The sequence below is a fragment of the Columba livia genome, chromosome 3 (genome assembly GCF_036013475.1).
Source record: "Columba livia isolate bColLiv1 breed racing homer chromosome 3, bColLiv1.pat.W.v2, whole genome shotgun sequence".
Taxonomy (NCBI): domain Eukaryota; kingdom Metazoa; phylum Chordata; class Aves; order Columbiformes; family Columbidae; genus Columba; species Columba livia.
Window position 1 is genome coordinate 60,974,214 of NC_088604.1, and position 20,045 is coordinate 60,994,258.

Below are 20,045 nucleotides of genomic sequence, written 5' to 3' on the forward strand. Positions count from 1 at the left end.
CAAAATCTGTTAAGAAGTTTGGAAAAATAAACCACTGCTGTATCATTTAGAATAACTTCAGAAACTGTAATAGCTCAGAATGGTTAGCTGTAACATGTGAATTTGTCAATTTACCACCATTTTTAACTCCAGAAAACTTATTCATAAAGCATTATATCAAGTAAATAAAAATTAGAATAACAAAAGGTTTTCGATTTATATTAAAACAATCATGTTTTTATAGAGGTAAATGTATTTTATAACTAACCTTTTTTTCTTTAGAGATAACAAATGGAAATGAACAGATTTGTACATTTTTCCATGTGATAGCATTCTGACATAATAATTACACATAATCTATGTAAAATAAAATTAAAATGTGAAATCTTCCAAAACATCAAACCGTCAACTATCACTAGTCTAACTCTCCGTAGTGTTCTCCCCCTCAACCATACCACTGCTCTTGTGCACAAAAGAACACACAGGGTGACAACGGGAGATTTAAAAGCAGTTGAAACCCGAAACTAGGGTTTTAGTCCCCAAGGTCAGCTGATCAGAGCCTGCTCTGCCGGAGCCGTTCCAGCCAGCGGATCCTGAGGTACAGGGGGGTTTTGCGCTTCCTTGGGTTTCGATTTTGCGACTCGGAAGCCCCTGGCAGCCCTTGCAAGAGCGGCTGACGAGGCGTGGGCATTTCCACGGTGACGGCGATCACACGCCCGCTCCTCACTTTGAAAAAGCCTCCAAGAGGGCAGCGTCGCTGCACACCAGGTGCTGGTAGGGGAAACCAGCTTGTGAAGCAGGTGAGCACCACCCACACTGTGCTGCAGCAGCAGGTGTGGTAGCTCGTGTAGTAGGGTGCAGAGACCGCTGCCGACTATGATCTCCTCCAGAAAGAGAGATTGTCACAAAAAGACTGTGGGAACACAGAGGCCCTGCCCTGAACCGTGGCTGTTCAGGTCTTGGGCTGCAGGGAGTGCCAGAGCCTGCTGCTGCCGGGTAAGGATGGCCAGCATCCCACCTGCATGAGGTGCAAGCAAGTGCAAGATCTGCTCAGCATGGTCACGAAACTTAACGAGGAGGTCGAGACACTGAGGTCCATCAGGGAGTGTGAAAGGAGATTGACTGGTGGAGTAACTCCCTCCCTCCCAATCAGAAAGGTCCCGTGGAGATAGCCCCCAAAAGGTGATGGACCCCCTGCCCTGCTGGGCACAGGGGGAGACCCGAGACAGCCCCTGCCCTGTCGCTGTTGGGCAGAGGCAGGGGACCAAAAAGATGATGAGGGTTGGAAGCAAGTTCCAGTTTGGTGTCACACGCAACCCCTCTCCCTACCTTCTTTGCTTCCCCAGGTGCCCTTCCATAATAGTTTGAGGCCCTGGATCTTGAAGAAGAGGTAGGTGAGGATGTGGTGCAAGGCCCGCCTACAAGGTCACATAGGAAGAGGCAGTTGACTCCACACCTCAAGACTGCCTCAAATAAGAAAGAAAAAAAAGGTAATTGTAGTAGGCGATTCCCTTCTGAGAGGGACAGAGGGCCCAATATGCAGAGTTGACTTCCCTCACCATAGGGAAGTTTGTAGCCTACACAGAGCCTGGATCAGGGATATCAGCAGGGTGCTCCACAGCCTGGTGCACCCAACAGACTGCTACCCACTACTGATCTTCCAGACAAGTGGGGAGGAAGCTGCATCTTGTAGTCTGAGGAGAATGAAGAAAGATTTCAAGGCATTGGGACGGATGGTGAAAGAGTCTGGGGCTCAAGTGATTTTATCTTCCTTCCTTCTTTCCATTTTCAGGTGACGATGTGGGATGGAATAGAAAAATTCAGTCCATAAATGATTGGCTACAGGACTGGTGCTACAGGCAGGGCTTTGGATTCTTTGATAATGGTTGGTTTTACAAGACAGCAGTCTGAACAGTGGTACGTGGGAAAGGTTTATCTCACAGGGGCAAAAGGATGCTGGGGAAGGAATTAGCAGGATTCATTTGGAGAGCTTTAAAACAGATTTGAAGGGGGATGGGGTTGTAGCTGGGCTTGCACTAGTGAAGCAGCGCTCTAGAATTGATGAAGACTGGGAGGCCTCCCATCCCCCTAGGGTGAAATCAGTGTGCTCAGCTTGCTCCCTGAAATGCCTGTACACCAATGCGCACAGCATGGGCAATAAGCAGGAGGAGTTAGAAACCTGTGTTTGGTTGGGAGATTATGATCTGGTGGCAGTTACAGAGACATGGTGGGACAGCTCACGTGACTGGAATGTGGTCATGGATGGCTATGTCCTTTTCAGGAAAGACCACTGAAGGAACTGACTGAAGGAAAGAAGCCAGAGAGTTGTGGTCAATGGGGCAGAGTCTAGTTGGAGGCTTGTACCTAGTGGAGTGCCTCAAGGGTCAGTACTGGGATCAGTATTATTCAATATATTCATCAATGACTTGGATGAGGGAATAGAGTGCACTGTCAGCAAGTTTGCTGATGACAACAAACTGGGGGGAGTGGCTGACACGCCAGAAGGCTGTGCTGCCATCCAGCAAGACCTGGACAGGCTGGAGAGTTGGGCAGGGAAAAATTTAATGCAATATAACACGGGCAAGCGTAGAGTCTTGCATCTGGGTAGGAACAACCCCACATTCCAGTATCAGTTGGGGAATGACCTATTAGAGAGCAGCGTAGGGGAAAGGGACCTGGGGGTCCTGGTGGACAGCAGGATGACCATGAGCCAGCACTGTGCCCTTGTGGCCAGGAAGGCCAATGGCATCCTGGGGTGTATTAGAAGGGGGGTGGTTAGTAGATCGAGAGAGGTTCTCCTTCCCCTCTACTCCGCCCTGGTGAGACCACATCTGGAATATTGTGTCCAGTTCTGGGCCTCTCAGTTCAAGAAGGACAGGGAACTGCTGGAGAGAGTCCAGTGTAGGGCAACGAAGATGATTAACGGAGTGGAGCATCTCCTTTATGAGGAAAGGCTGAAGGAGCTCGGTCTCTTTAGCTTGGAGAAGAGAAGACTGAAGGGTGACGTCATTAATGTAAAGGGTGAGTGTCATGAGGATGGAGCCAGGCTCTTCTCAGTGACAACCAATGGTAAGACAAGGGGTAATGGGTTCAAACTGGAACACAAAAGGTTCCACTTAATCTGAGAAGAAACTTCTTCTCAGTGAGGGTGACAGAGCACTGGAACAGGCTGCCCAGGGAGGTTGTGGAGTCTCCTCTGGAGATATTCAAAACCCATCTGGACACATCCCTGTGTAACCTCATGTAGGTGTTCCTGCTCTGGCAGGGGGAATTGGACTAGATGATCTTTTGAGGTCCCTTCCAACCCCTAACATGCTGTGATTCTGTGTAACTGCTTTTATCAATTTTATTTCTTTTTCTCTAGTGACATTATAGGCCATATGAAGTATCATGAAAAAGTTTTAAGAGGTTATCAGAGATATAAAGTTGGGTCACTAGCCACCTTTGTTTTATTTAATTAAGAATAATATGTTAATACCTCAATTTTATGACTCCAAGTTGCTTCAAACTCGAGAAAGTCTATACACATTTTCCCACTGATAAGACTGAGCAAAAAGCCATTTGTTACAAGAGAGAGAGAGAAAGACAATGCTCCTGAGAATCATGTAACTTGGTGAATGAATAATTTGTTAATTACACCAATGATGAGGTGCAATGGAAACAAGTTTTGTTATACCAGTGAAGAAGGAAAAGCACCCCCAAAAAAGTCAGGGTTACTTGAAAATAATACATGATCTTTAGAGGTCTTTAGACCTGGGAAAGTGCATTTGGAAAAGAATGACTATGATTTCCCTTTTTTGTATTGTCCCATAAGCATCCAAGTCATCCCATGGCTATATCAGAGCTCAAATACTTTGTTAGAACCAACTCAGTATGCTCTTATTAAAGTTTTAGAATCCTCTTACTCAGTGTCTGCTTGAGAGGAACATGAATACAGGTTTCTTCTGATGGGGCACCAAACATCACATAGTCTTCTAAAGTTCCCTTCGCTGAAACACAGTAAGTGGAACCTTCAGTAGGAACTGAGATGTTGAGGTTACATTTATCTATGGTACAGGTGACTTCATGGAACTCTTGTTTACTCTGCAAAAAAATGACAGTTACATTATGTCATTTGACTCAATACAACAATGTAAGTGTTACAGTACATTCCACCACCTCCAAAACTGTTAGAACACTATTAGATGTGGCTCCTGTATCATCTATATGCCTTGCAAAATCTGTGTGAACTTCAACTGCCAGCTTCTGAGCTACCTTAAGATATTATATTTGATCAGACTGTGGTGCTTTCAGCTACAGTGTGTGCTGTTCTTAGTCTAGATTCGCATTCCTAATTCTCTTGTTAAACTTGTAGCTGGATGCATATGAAAAGGTAACTGTAAATAAACATAGCTACTATAATTTTCCTCAAGTTCACCCTCCATGATTGCTAAATAAAGTGGTATCAATATCTTCAAAGGTAATCTTAAATGAAAGATCTAGACAAGTGAAAAGGGCACAAGTAAAGTTATCAATGTTTAAGCATGTATGCAGAAACAATAGCACGGGATCTGGTAACTATCTTGTATACAGCTAATGCAATAAACTCATTTTTTGTTGTAAGACACCCACTTGGACAACTAAAATCCAGACCTTCCAGTCACATATGTCACTGTGGCACCATTCACATTTTAGGGCTTCAGTAGTCCTATGTTACATTCAACTGTTATCTTGGTATCTGTTTTCTCTGTGTGCCATAGGAATAAACCCCTTGTTTATGCATTTAAGGTAAACAAGTATTTTTGAGTTGAAGTTTTCACTTTGGAACTTACCTTATTTTCACTATCCCGAAATGTCACCGAGTATGTGAGGTCTGAATAAATCTCTTTGATCCAAGGAAGACGTTCCACAGATGGGAATGCAGGATGGTAAATATTAACTACAATTTTATTAACATCCCTTGAGAGACTCAGTTTTGGTGGTCCTATTTTTCCTGCAACACATTGCACCTTTGCTATTAGGCCAAAGCTTTTGACATAAAACATGCTACTTATAGTTAGCTTTCCAAAATTCATCTATGATTTGAGAAGAATTACATGTTTAGTTCAATGCTGTTAACATCACACAGCTCTGACACTCAGAAGTAATAAAGATGCATTAGGATACACTCATGAATCTGCTTCTAAAACGGAAACAGAGATTGTCCATGTAGAATTTTACTGTTAAGCAATCCAGCTTTCCTATGCACATAAGGCCACAAGAATTCAGCTCACTGACAATGGAAAAAAATAACAAAGCAATTGAAATACATATGTTAATGAGAACAGAACACAAAGTACTGCTGACTAGATCCCACCATACATCACACTCAGCTAAAAACAATACTGCACTGAAACAAAAACTATCTGAAAATCTGAAAAAATGTCATCTTGAGCAACAGTACTTGGGAAGCCTGATTGCCCATGGCAATGGCCTGCATGAATTTTTGGTATCTAATTATCTGACTGAACAGGAGTTTCTTGTTCAATGGGAAAAGGATTTTGCATCTCTCCTCCACACATGGCTACCAATTTTCTGGAAACTGTCCAGCTCAGCATTATTACCACGACCTCTGGCCTTTTGACAAAACACTAGAAGCCAGCCACTGATTCCAAGTCATTAGAGCAATGAGTTGGGAGGAAACCATAGTAGAAAACAAGTAAGGACTCCACTCTTTCAGCTCCAGCAATGCACAAATACACGTCTGTCTACAGCACAGCCCAAGTCCGGGAAAATATCATGGGCAACATCCTGCCTGAAAGCTACATGATGAGAATGGAGCAAGTACAAGAAGAAGTCTCTCAGTCTTCTTCTCACTCTTTTGCATCTGCTTTGCACTGCCCATGCAATGCTGGGGCCTGCCCCACTGCTTTGGATGGGCTGGTCTGGAATCTAGACACACAAATTACTTTCACAGTATTGACATCAAAAACTGTTACTTCTCCTGAAGCAGCCCAAAGGATTTACATGAAAAAGGAGTAACAGTTGGTTATTCAGCTACAGTGGACTCCTATAGCTTCTAGATAGTATCTAGACACCCAAAGCTGTCAGTACACAGTATTATAGTGTCAAGCAAGGCATCACCAACCACCTGAATACTACTTCAATGATGCCTAAAGGTCCACAAGCTTCCAGTGGCAGTTTCCTACTCTAAACTGGTGTCTGGGACACCAGGCAAGAATATGGGAAGGAAGCCATCAGCATCACTTTCTTGCCTTTAGAAGTTTGGAAAAAAAATACTCAGATACCACTGTGAGGGGGCTAACAAGTCCCTGCAGAGGCAGAACTACAGAAGTCCCTACTGAACAACCATCATGCTTCATTTCATCTTAGACTCATGACTTCACAATATTTCCAAATGAGACACAATAATACAGCAAAAAGGATAATTACTAACATTTTAAATTTTGAGAAAAAATGACAAGGTTTAGTTTATGGTGGAACTTACCATGCTTTCGCAAAATAAACTCATCTGTCTCAACGTACTCAGACTGTTGTGACCCAACAACAGCTTTAACTCGAAACCAGTGAGATTCAAGGGGCTTATCTATTTCCCTTGAGAGATCACAAGAATGAGCCGAGATGTTCGCACACGTTGAGACAATCTCATAGCGACCTGGACTGCAGAAGAGATTAAGTAACGCTTAATACAATTTCATTTGCGCAATACTGTACGATACGCTGACTGTGACAAAACACCTCTGATGGTGACCATGCACTGGCACAGGTTGCCAAGGGAGGTTGTGGAGTCTCCACCCCTAGAGATATTCAAAAGACATCTAGACATGGTACTGGGCAGCCTGGTCTTGGTGACCCTGCTTGAACAGGAGGTATGCACCAGATGACCTCCAGAGGCCCGTGCCAGCCTCAATCATCCTGGTTTTGGACAAATTTTGCCTTAATTTACACTTAGGTAACCTTCACCCTACCTGATTTCACCACATAGAAACAAAAGAATTTACCACAGACTGATTGCTTTTACGTGCTTCTAGAGAATACCAGGTACAGGAAATGACAAAAGAACTTACTTGTAAGGTTTGATTTCCACAATAAAATGAGGAGTTTCAGACGTAGATGGATATTGCCAATGCAAGACAGTTTTGAAATTTTCTGATGTTACTACAGTCTGCATTGGTGAAGGCACTAGAAGAAAGAGAACAAATGCACTTGGATAAACAGACCTAGTCAAACATACGAACAGTCAAATATATTTCTAAATTTTGGAAAAGTCAACATGCTAGAAATGACTGGAAAAATTAGATGTAAAATCGCAAATACTTCCCCCCAAGTGGATTGGTTTGTCACCAGTATGAACACGCATGAGCCTTACAGGCTGATTTATTATTCTTCTCTCCTACAGAGACAGTTTTCTTCCTGTTTGCAACCCAGAACCTCAGATAACCCCATGCTCATTGAAACTAAGTCCATCAAATAGCCCAGTTCAGGTTCATAAACTGTGATGATTGTACCCCTGTGTTGATATTATACAGATATAGCAGCAGACAGACAGTATGAATTTAATGAAATTACAGAAGATTAGCCCAGGTCCTGTAGGTTTTTCTTTCTCTTCAGGAACTGTATCAGAGACGAGGTGGAGAGAGAGAGAAGCTCCCAAAACTGCAGTACTGGGGTCTGCGCTTCACAGGAGTCCTAGTAGATCCTACCACCTCCTGACTCAGCCTCGCCAGAAAACAACAAGCCTGCTGGAGAAAGCCTGGATTCAACATCCATTTCTGGCAAAGCCATTTTTACCACTTCAGCAGTATTTTCAGAAAGCTGTGATATTAATAATAAAGATAAACTACTAAGACTTGTAAGGAATTTGAACACTGAAGCTGTAATGTAGTTGCATATACAGGAAAGCATTTGAAGTAACATTTAATTAAAAACATTGGAGGTAATGCAGTAAGCGATACAAAACCAAAAAGCAGCCTTGACAGTTTACTCCTACAGTAAGCTTCTGTTGTAAGCACTAACAGTGACAGATATTGGGGGGAGCAGCTGCAGGGGAAGGAAAATTACATAATTCTGTAACTATTGAAGGCTGAAAAAAAAATGAAGGTCACTCAACTGATTTTAATTGTTACTTCTCAGCTTCTCATTGTCTGGTTAAAATATTAAAACATTAAATCCTTAGTATTTTCTTACCATAACTTCTGTGAAATGTTGACAGGTAACCTATATTTGACCTGCCCTAGACCACTGCTTGTTCATAAAGCAAGTGTTCCAACTTTACTGCTATATATTGAGAGAAAGTAAACAAATGTAACATCTTGAGAACAAGACCACAAAATGGTCTATGAAAAGTAATACGTGGAGGCTGAAATATGCTATTAACCACAAAGGCTTGATACACGTAACATACATCGCTCTGGAAATGGTGCTGTGGTTTAGTTACGTTTTAATATGTACAAAAGTGGTATTTCAGTTATTGGAAAAAAGGAACACAATCTTCAAATTCTCAACCACAAGAAAACAAAGGTGACAAGTTGATAAAAGAGGTGTCAAAGCACACAAATGTTTCTTCAAATATTTAGCTTCAAGTCATGGTGTAGTAAGTCTTAGAAAATTCACTTTTCTGTACTATTACACAAACTACGATTAACAAAAGAGTGGAAAATGAAATCCTAGAATGTATTTGAACTTCCAGTAAAAAGTACATGGCTTTTAGTCATGTAATTATTTAGCACTGTGTTTTCTCCTTCCTCGTTCTTTCTCTCATCACCACATTTCTGTTTTATTTTCCTACATAGAGTTGTTACCCTGGATTTCAAGAGACGAAATTTTAAGCTACTCAGGGAGCTACTTAGCAACGTCCCCTGGGAATCTGCTTTTGAGGGCTTAGGGGTCCATAAGTGCTGGTCAGCTTTTAAGAACCACGTTTTAATAGCAGAGAAGCAGGCAATCCTACAGAATCTTAAAATGACCAGCTTGGCTGAATGGGGAACTGCTCATGGAGCTCAGGAGGAAAAAGAAATTGTATGATCTCTGGAAGCAAGGCCAGATTTTGCAGGAAGATTACAGAGTCATGATTCGCTGGGAGAAGACACAAAAGGCCCAAGCTGAACTAGAGTCAAAACTGGCCGATGTTGTTCCAGAAGACAAGAAGGGTTTTTTTAAGTATGCTAATTGCAAGTAGAGGTCTAAGGAAAACATTGGACCAATAGTTGAAGACGGTCACCTGACTAAAAGCAATGAGAAAAAGCAGAGGCATTATTTTTTGTTTGGTTTGGGTTGTTTTGTTTAGTTTTTCCCCTCTCAGTCTTTAATAATACTGATAAACCTTGGGATGTTCAGTTGTCTGAGTCAGGGGCTCTCAGGTGCAAGAACAATGACTTACCATTTGTGGACATGGAAATTGTAAGGGGCCAGCTGTATCAGCCAAATTTTCACAAGTCCATGGGGCCTGATGGGATTCACCCCAGAGCACTGAAGGAGCTGGCAGATGTTACAGTAGGACTCCCCTCAATGACCTACCAGAGGTCTCTGGAGGTCCCTGGTGACTGGAAGCTGGCCAACACTACTCAAATTCACAAGAAGGGCATGAGGGAAGACCAAGAAAACTACAGACCTGTTAGTCTAACCTCAATACCTGGAAAAATTACAGAGAAGATCATACTGGATGTGATAGAAAGATACTTAAAGAACAATACAATCATCAGGCACAGTCGAGATGGGTTCACAAGTGGAAAGTCCTGTTTAACTAACAAATATCCTCCTACAATAAGGTCACCTGTCTAGTGGATGAAGGGAAGGTGCTGCATGTAGTTTTCCTGTATTTTAATAAGGCTTTTGATACTGTCCCTCATAGCATCCTTCTTGTCAAGTTGTGCAACTATGAGATGAGAAGGTATCTGGTACTCTGGGTGAAGAAATAGCTGGAGGGAGCTACATCTGCCTGGTGAGCCCTCACCAGTGGTGTTCCTCAGGGCCTAATTCTACAGCCTGTTTTGTTCAGTATTTTTACCAATGATCTGCATGCAGGAGTTGAATGCACCATTAGCAAATCTGCCAATGATACTGAACTGGGAGGTGCTGTTGACTCTCAAGGCATGACAGGCCTTGCAGGGGAATCTAGATAGACTGGAGCACTAGGTAATGATTAATGGGATGAAATTTAACAAGTCCAAATGCCAGATTCTGCACCTGGGATGGAGTATCACTAAGCACAAGTATAAACCAGGAGAGGACTTGCACAAGAATGTGAGACTCTGAAGTACTTGTGAATGCTGAGCAACCAACCAGAACTGAAAATAACCTACCAAGTCACTCCTCCACAGCACCATAAAAGACTTACTCAATCTCATTGTCCACTCTTCCATCCAGAGATGATTTTTAACATGTTCCAGCTCTGAGACTACAAAGGAACAAGCAGAAAACAAGCTTTTCTCATGAAAAGACAACTTTCTTCACGAATTGTATCACCATATAAACAACCGTACCAGCCAACACGGCAAGATCTCTGATGGCACTACAAGTTGGCCTTGATCACTTACAGGAATGAGTTTACACATACCCTCATCTCATCCTTTTCATTCTCACTTTTAACAACTTTGTTTTAGTAACCAAGTTAGTCAAGCACTATCTCCCTCTCTAATCTTTCACTCCACTCCATGTTTAACAGACCAAGAGTTATCTCCCTTTTTCTAAGGGATGACACCTTATTACAACTTCTGCCGCTTCCCTTATTCTCTATAGACACCAGCCATCTTGTCTCTCAAGTGGTCTAATGGATATGTAGTCAAGTAAAACGTAAGTTGTTCTCTTATTTTTGAGGTTTTCTGGTTCTACTTTAAAGCTAGAGAAAGCTTGAAAGCTCATCTCCTTTCCCTAATGACACCGGTTATTTTCACAGAAGACTATCTCTCCATCTGCAAACCTTGCCTAACCAATCTGAGTGACCAAGGACCTTACTCTTCAGCTCATTTAGCAACAGCACACAAAAATTAGTGCAAGCAACAGCAGCTTGAGATGCAGAAGTGAGTGCTTGGCACTGCAACAGTTCAGACCAAAGGACCTCAAAATGGGCACAGAAAATGGATCAGCTTATGATACTTTTTACACCATGGCCAGACAATTCTAGTCCTTCAGGTTTGTTATCTGCCCTGAATGCCCCCCTCCAACCAATTGTCCTTCATTGTCCTGCTCACAGCTCCTTTACTCAGGTTGTCTACCTGATTTTGAATGGTTTCTTCTCCAGCCAGTGCAGAGTCAGAGCCTTGGGACACCCCAGCCTCACTTCACTCCAGCATCAAGACTACAGACCACAGAGAACACTGCAGATTTTCAAAGTGCTACAGTATAATCTTCATAGATGCTATTTCTGCATATTGCCAGTTAAAATGTCATAATACTTTACGTGAACACTGTTTTACTTAACCCATAATGAAGCACTAATTTTTTTAAACATGTCACACTATGTTCCATGCTGTTCAACAGGCACAACCAGAGGACAATAATAGTGGCTAGTGCCACAATCTTTAAACATAAAATTCCTTCTAATTTATAATAAAAACAAATGCAGCAATGCTCAAGGTGCAAATTCAAACAGTGAGAAACAAAGGGTGGAAAAAGTGAGAAGAAAATGCATCTGCAATTCATGTCATGATGCACAGGACACACAACAAGTTCTAATTTGCCTCCAGCTCAAATGCAGCAACTTCCACCAACAGTTAGCTTCATTCGGCTTGCCCTGTAAAACAGCAATACTGGCTCATAGAACGGCAACAGAGACATCAGCAAGAACATTTTTTTTTCCACAGAAATAAAGAAATTGAATTGTGGATGTGCATTGTAGAACAACATAAGAGGAACTTCAGACATCATCTCTATGTCCAGAGAATAAAAGGCAAAAGTAGGCCAGTCAGATTTACACTTTTTTAAGAGTCCTAAAACAAACTGAACATGCCTGGATTTTTAGAAAAAAGAACTCCAATCTTGGAAGCAAAGGTAGGAGTAAGGCAGAGGTAAAAGCAAACACAAGCATGACCACAGGGTGATCTAGAAGTTGAGCATTTAATAGAGAACAGATGTGGGAATGCAACCACACAGTTTATCTCAGCAAGCTCACACTTTCATCAGTTTAGAAACAACATACATAACTCAGAGAAATGTGAATATTTGTTCATATACTAACAATCCAGACTAACTATTCCTGCCATATTGGTGGCAAAGACCTCAGCATGTGGTATGTGTGTATATATACATACTCAATTGTGAAATTATATTAACTAATGTATTTAAGTTTTGGAGACATTTACATCTTCAGCAAACTTGCACAGCAGACAGGAAGGAAGTACCTGTGGTAGGAAATTAAAAACCAAATGCCACTGAAAGACTTTTGTTTTACTGCAAATGTCTGCTGCTTGGTTTCAGGCTGCTGAGAAATAAGGTTTTAGGAGGAACAATTGCACCTAGTTGCATCTTCTAAGACTAAGAAAGAAAACTCACAGAACTAATCCAGTAGTTGCACACAATATATGATAGAATTCGGCTTCCAATGCATCCATCAAACCAGAAAACACTTGTATCTACAAGACAAGTCTAATTTGTCTTGTTTTGTACATTGACTTCCCCAAGACAAAAACACCACACTGAACATCTTTCACAAATCTCAGCAGGGTCAGAGACATGCAAAACAAGAAAGATTTCTATATTACCTTGAAACTAGACTAAATTGCTCACTCTGTAACCATCCCCGAACAATACCACCTATGGAAAGTACTCATGAAATATGAGTTTGAAACAGACATATATTCAATGAAATCTATTTTTAAAGCATATACAGAAGGACTGCATTTTTTTTATACATATGAAGATGTCCCATCTGTTCATTAAGCCTCAGCAATGCATCACCCAACAGTAAAAATTCAAAGAACTGAAGAATGGGACATTTCCAAGACATAAAAATGAGTAAGCCTTTAAACTGATATTTATACCTTGTACAACAAGTTCCTTCCCTCATTCTGGCAGAGGCCATGAGGCATTACTGCATACACAGAGGCATTCGTCAGCATTTAACTGGAAGTGCAATAATGCATATAACAGACCAGGTCCTGATGAGTCCACAATGCAGACTCTATGGCACAGCCATCTGAGACAACAGCAACTTAACCACAGAGTTCGTTCAAGTTGCATGTGCCTGTTAAACATCATTTAGGCACCAAAATATGGATTGAAAGCACAAATTGAAAGCTTCAAATGACAAACTGTGGGGGAAAAAAAAAAAAAAGTAAAAATATATTTTTGAAAGGCTGCTTCTTTTTTGCACCTGGAAAGTGTAGCAGCTTTGGTGACTTCACATACATTAAAAAGTGATTCTCCTTAGTTTTCACCACCACTGAAGAAGACAAGGAAAACAAGATCAGACAAATCTGTACTACCCAAGAAAGCTTCTGCAGGACTCTGCAGGAATACACATGGGGAAAAAAAATGACATGAAGGTTGCCCATACCCTGGAAAATAGATACAGAGTAGCGAGTCTATGCTAAAAGTGCAAAATACCATATAAAAATAATTTAGCCCAATTCTTAAAGCTGTATTTCCTTACACAGTGGAGCTTTTTGAAGCGAGGCTCTGAACAATCAATCTGTTCTGAATCAAACAAAATTGCCCTGCATTAAAGCAGAGAACAGCCACCTAGGGACTAGAATTTAGCTAGGAGCACTGCCCAGAACTGTAGGACAGAATTTTAGCAGGCAGAGGATGGTGCTCAGTACAGGCTGCAGGTGCACCAAGTGTGTGCCATGGGGACAAATGGGGGACAACTGTTAGGGAGGGGGCTCCATCCACTGCCATGTTCCCCCTCGGGGCAGCACACCTGGGTCAGCATGCATCCATCTCTACCAGGTGCTTCTGGCAGGCCATGCACAAAACAACCCAGCTCTGCTCTTGTCAGACCACTGGAGGGGAGACTGCCTGTGGGCTGGAGCTCGACAGAGCAGCAAACACCAAGCAGCAAGGTGCTGAATGAAGAATGTTGTTCCTGATACCTGCCTGGCCTTCTTCTAAGTGGCAGCAGTCACACAGCGTATGTGGAGAGGTTTGCACATGCTTGCCTTCACTTGCTTTCATTTATCCCTCCAAGAGAAACCCAGGACATACACTTCTTGTGTAATGCTGCTCCTATAACTTGATGGTACTTCCTTAACAAAGCCATAAAGAACAAGCTTAAATTAGTGCATGTAACAGCAATTATATGCAGAAGGTTCTATCAAAAGTTCTCAAAAGATCTTGAATTCAAAAAGGAAACCACATTCAATTTACAAATGAAGGAAGTACAAAGACTAGACATAAAATTTAAAGCTATTAATTTTTAAATATCTAGGGAAATGAACTTAAATGATTTCACAGGAATCAGAAATAAAAACTATACGCAGTACTTAGTGCATTTTTACAGCTTCTATTTACAACAGGTTTTTATCTTTTCAGGGCTCAGAGGTTTGACATTGTTCCACAGAGCTTTTAAAATTGTTCTTTATGACAAAAATCTCTGCAAGGTGGTATGCTGTACTAAGAGAAGAGGTAGACCTAGATCACCATCTTAAAAAAAAAATCACAATAAGTGATTTTCGCTGTGATAATAAGTGATAATCACTGCACAAGACAGACATTTTAAAAACTGCTGTCATAGTAGAAGCTAAATACTGCTTTATCTATTTTAAGACTTCCATTTTGTTATAGCTGAGAAGTCATTATAATAGACGATATCTAAATACAGGACTTTATAATCTGTTTTTATTTGCAGCTGGACAGATAACTTCTATGACTGCCAATAATCTGAACCATAAAAGAAAAAATCAAGACCACCAGGATCATCACACACAACAGGAAGCCAGCAGCAAAACTGAAGTACATATCTCCTTGGAAACCTGGCTTTCAATGTGCAAGAAATACCCGAACTGCTGTCAGAGTCTCCAAATCTTCTCCTACTATTAGAATTTTGATTGGGGACCTCTGTGTCCAGTATACTTAAATGCAGACTGAGAGTTCCCATCAACAAGTGTGGAGCTCCACTGATGAGTCACAGGCCTATCTATGAAAATATGTTAAGCATCCAGCCATAAGAAACACAGAGGGTGTTCAGTGATTGAGACAACAGCTGCTAGGTTGTCTGGTTTTTCCATGGAAAATTGTGTCCTACAACAGAAGGTGAAGATAGCTGGGAATTTCCTCATTACACACTCTGCCTTGAGATATGTATTACACTATTGGCACACTGAAAGTCTTACTAAGACTTAAGAAATAAAATCACTGCACAGGAAAGCATCATAAACATGCTTCAGAATTCCCCTTCTACTTTAATCCTTCCACTGTAAACCAGCACATCTGCTTGCAATGTAATGATGAAGTAAGGACATAGTATTAGTTCGCCACTACAGATATAACCAGCATTTTCATTCAGCTAGAACACAGTAGTATCTATTAGAATTATCTTCATCATGTTTCTGTTCACTAAAACACTAAGTTTTTGCTTAAATGATGAAGTCTCTGAAAGGTATGGTTATATAAAGAGGCTGCGGCCAACCTGAGTGCAAGTCACTAGGAAAACTCTGTGTTTTCAAAACCTAACACAAAACTATATTCTGCTCCTTTCATCTGAGGGCTTGCTGCACTCAAAAATGAGCTTTTTGCTTCTAGGCAGCTGGCTACATCAACTACACCACCATATTGTTCTATACTCTTACACCAAGGTAACTGTTGTGCTGGACTAGGCTGGATTATGGCAGGTTTGTTTCATGAATGATTTACTGGTGTTTTTACCTTAAAAATGCAACATAAAAGTAGCATATTCTATCAGCAATAAAAGCATGCCCTTAAAATAGGTGAAATCAGACCTCAAAAGACTGTATTTAACATATCAAGCCTCCTTACTGCTCAAATGTGAAAATAAGGAGTTTCCATGCAAGGTTTACTGGTTAACAATCATCCACTATCTTGAACAAACTGGATACTCAGGATGCAAACTACCAACGGACAAGTTAGCAGGCAGATTACCATTTTCACTGCTCCTAGTCCATGTCAGGTAAACTTAAGCAGACTTCCAAAGTCCCATACGGTGTGGGCTGTCCCCAAGGGCAACAGAGTTCCATCACTCCACTTGGGCATGGATCTAGACTGCACAAAGTCCCAGCAAATCTGCATTATGCATTTGCAGAATCTAAGGAACCTGGACACATAATGGATGTTTCTGCAAGCAGCATTTTAGGTAAATTGATCTTGCTCTGGGGGTAAATCTCAAGAGAGTACCACTTAATTGAACTAATGTGTGGACTGCTGTGTTTTCAGTTTCAAGCTCATGAATAGTACAGCATGCCGCACTCTACATATAGCTCTCAATGTTCTTAAAAATTAAGTGCATGCTCCCTTTTGACCTGAGCTGTAAGACAGCAATTTCTGGTTTTAATGAGCTGTTGCAGTTTATTTATAAAAACTCTGCCCAGAGACAAAACTCAGATGCTCTTTGCTGGCAGGACACCCATCCTTCCCCATCTGTGCTTGGCTGAAAGGTGCTCCCACACCTGTGGTCGTGATCCCAATGCCTTCTTTGGACTCTCTGGTCTTGCACTCCTCACTTTTACTATGAAATTCCCAGTTTCTCTGCTTTTTTAGGCATACACATTTATAAAGCACAGTGGAGCAGGCCTGTTCCATGCACATCCCACTCCTGTTTTACACGATAAAATACACAAACACCTGAAATAACAGCTGGTATCAGCCACCTCATCCTGAAGGACTTCAACCGCTGATCACAGCTGCCATAAAGTCGGGTGTTACGCCTGCCACAAGAACCAGGCAGCCCAGGCAGGTTTCAAAACGCACTGTCGGTGCTGTTACCAGAAGTGCTTTGCACGCCACCAGACCGCTTCCACGGCAAACCTTCATCCCGCAGCCCCAGAGAGCGGCACCGGCACCAGCTCACCCCGGCGGAACAACACGGCGCAGCCCGCGGGGGGCGGCTGCGGAGCCGAACAAAGCGGGACTCGGTTCTCTCACCGCCGCCCGGCTGCTCGTTCCCCAGGGGACAAACGAGTTCCGCCGCTTCCCCTCCGCCCCCCGCGCCGGATGGCTGCAGGGGATCCGGCGGCCCCACCGCGGCCCCGGCGGCGCTCCGTCACGAACGACTCCGCGAAAGGCGCAGGGGTGCGGGACCAGCCCCACCGCGCCCCTCAGGAGACCCGCGCGGGGCGGCTGTCCCGTCCGTCCAGCCCAGCCCAGCGCGTTACCTGCGGGCGGCTGCTCGCCGCGGGAGGCCGCGCTCCGGCGAGGCACTAGCAGCGCCTCGAGCACCAGCAGGGCCAGCGCCACCCACATGGCGCCCAGCGGCGGTGGCTGGGGACCACCGCAGGCCGCGGTCGCCCGTCGCGATCCTCTCGGCTCAGCTCCGCTCCGGCGCCTGCGCGTTGCGCTCCCTACGGGCACGCCGGGAAGGGGCAGGCAGCCCCGGCCCCGCCCTGACCGGGAAGCCGCGCAGTGCGGGGGCAGGCTGCGGCGCTGGGGGTGACTGCCGGTCAGCGGTGGCGTTACGGCGGTGGGGGTGGGTGAGGGTTGTTTTGGGGCCGGGGTAGAGCTGCCCGTGCAGGGGAGGAGGCCGGTGCGGAGCCGGGGTGGGCTGCAGCCTGGCGGCGTCTCTGGGACGGCGGCGGCGGGGGGGGCGTGGGCCTCCGCGGGGGCCTGGCTGTGTTAATTTTGTGGTTTTTGTTTTGAAGTGCCGATACGGTGTCAAACCGGTCAGTCACAAGCGCCTGAAGAAGCCTCATCATCCTGTTTGTCACGTTGGGACCTCTCTCTATTCTAATTTCTAAAAAAAAAAACAAAAACACCCACGAAGTGTTCATCCTGTGGAGTCTTTCAGAAACAATACTTTGAGCTTCTGTCTGCACAGGAATCCTAATTTATGCTGAGAGATTTTATTCTTTCATGCAATAAACCTAAAGTTATATGCACTTCAAAAAAGTTGAAGGAAGTGCCTCCAAAAAAGACAGAGATTGCAGCTTTTTTCACCTTCCTGTTTCTGTGTCTCCCACCCAGCGTCCCAATGGCAGATAATTCTGCACCTTAACCATTCAATCTCAAGGCCACCCTGGGCCAGATGAGGACACAAAGGGCACAGAAGAAACCTTCTGCTACACCTCAGCTGTAAGGAGGATATAGCAGCTTTTTAAGCTACTGACAGAGATTCTGCAGAGAACCCTTTTTCCAGACCTGAATTAAGAGGCAGCTTGAGCAATCCTTAACACCCACAATTCTTCCCAGCCTTTCAAAGAGACAGGAAAGAGGAAACAAAGCTGCTGGTCAGAGTCATTACACTTCATCTTTATCATGACTCTATTGGGAAATGTTAACTTCAGCTGCTCCCTTACCTCTATTTTCTATCCCAGACTTTGGCCCATTTCTTGGAGAAAAGTGTGGAGGATTTGCCTTTTTTTGCCATTTGCCATCTGCAGAGCAGGGGAGACAGCAGGACTGGCTGTGTGGGAGGGAATGAGTAGTGAGGAGAGGGGAGATTGTAAGCCAGCCCCCCTGCTGAAGAAAAGGCCCCACTGGTACAGCTTCAGAAATGGTGATGTTCCCATAAGGTGATGGGGTGGTGCTGTGAAGGGTAGGGTCCATGTGGGTTAGAAAGCCAGCATCTCCTCACAGCTGCCCTAAGGCTGAAGAAATTGGACTGTGAAACATTATGTAGTAACATTATGCTCACTGACTGATCTTTGTGCTTAATGAATGATGAGCTTCATAACCAACAAATGCTGTCTTGATTGAAAGACTGGCTGCTCACTGGCACGTTGCTGAATGGTTGCATGCTTGCATGATTTTTTCTAATGCATAATACATTTTCTAGCACGTAACAATAGGAAGAGAGGAAATGGCCTCAAGCTCTGCCAGAGGAGGTTTAGATTCGGTATAAGGAAAAATTTCTTCACCAAAAGGGTTGCCAAGCACTAGAACCAGGAAGTGGTTGGTTGAGTCATCATCCCTGGAGGTATTTAAAAGATGTGCTGATGTGGCACTTAGAGACATGGTTTAGTGGTGGACTTGGCAGTGTTACTTTAGCAGTTGGACTTGATGATCTCAGGGGTCTTTTCCAACCTAAATGATCCTATGATTGAAATGTTATTTTACACAAAAGTGAGAACAAGGAATCAGCAGCCCTGGGTAGAAGTCAGGTATTCTGACAGTCACATCAAGAGCTGACAGTGTGCCCAAAGTAGGTGTGTCACACCACCAGAGCTCAGTAAGGTTACGTTTTCTTATGGCAATACTGCACAGACTTGACAGAACCTTATGAACAGTGACGACAATGAACAAAAATTACATCCGCTCTGTACAGAGAAATTAAAGAAATGTAATTCTGGTTGTGGCAGTTTTCCCTGCACATCTTCTGCCTGTGCCACCAGAACCCCCGAACGCAGATCCTGGCCAGGGCTGCTCTCCCTTTGATGCCAGTGGAGTCCATCCCCACCCGAACTTGCTAAAATTTTTCCTTGTCTTGAAATGTTAAACACTGGAAAAGAGAAAAAAGAATGGCCATTATCATGTAAAGTGTCTTGTATCTTCTTCCTTTGCACTCCTTTTTGTGCTCAGCCCAAGTGGTGGTCACGTGCCTCCCTGTGAGAAAGATCTTGACAAGATAACTTGTCACATCACGGGACTAGTTCTCATAGCCTCTTGCTTGCTTGGTTGTTTGCTTGTTTGTTTTGCAGCTATCACTTAGTTGTCTCACAGAGTTATTGTGCCTTCATGTACACGTGCAGTAGCGCTCCTTGGGGTTTTGCTGTCCTTGCAGACATGGGTACAGGAGGATTTCCACCTCACTTCCACTCCTCACTTCCTCCTTCAGCTACTTCTCTGATTCATCGTGACAGTCATTGCGGTTACCTACATGCTTTCTCGCAAATCAAGCTATGTTCCGGACCTTCAGGGTTTTGGCTTTGAAATATCGCCCAAGGACTTTTGAAACAGAAAGGTAGATACAGTATCAGTGTTGTAACAAGTTTGGAGCCCCTATGAGGCTGTACAAGAACACCCTTAGGAAAAGCATGTTTCAG

At 43.3% G+C, this 20,045-nt stretch overlaps 1 protein-coding gene and 1 long non-coding RNA gene across 3 annotated transcripts in view; one reads left to right on the forward strand and one right to left on the reverse strand.

Moving 5' to 3' along the window:
* IFNGR1 (interferon gamma receptor 1) overlaps positions 1–17,623 on the reverse strand; it is a 29,938-nt gene extending 12,315 nt beyond the window's left edge. Inside the window, exons 1-6 of one of the 2 annotated variants that reach the window (XM_065057131.1) lie at positions 17,223–17,372; positions 7,528–7,700; positions 7,026–7,140; positions 6,446–6,618; positions 4,791–4,951; positions 3,885–4,062 (exon numbers count right to left, since the gene is read on the reverse strand). In XM_065057131.1, coding sequence (XP_064913203.1) covers positions 3,885–4,062; positions 4,791–4,951; positions 6,446–6,618; positions 7,026–7,129 — 616 coding nt within the window. In that variant the 5' untranslated portion in view covers positions 7,130–7,140; positions 7,528–7,700; positions 17,223–17,372. Of the gene's footprint in view, positions 1–3,884; positions 4,063–4,790; positions 4,952–6,445; positions 6,619–7,025; positions 7,141–7,527; positions 7,701–17,222 lie in introns of both variants that reach the window. The other variant, XM_065057129.1, reaches the window with a different exon arrangement.
* Positions 17,305–19,539, forward strand: LOC110363913 (uncharacterized). The gene is made up of 2 exons (XR_010471392.1): positions 17,305–17,506; positions 17,706–19,539. It is a non-coding gene; the product is annotated as an uncharacterized LOC110363913 (long non-coding RNA).
* Positions 19,540–20,045: the final 506 nt, after the last annotated feature.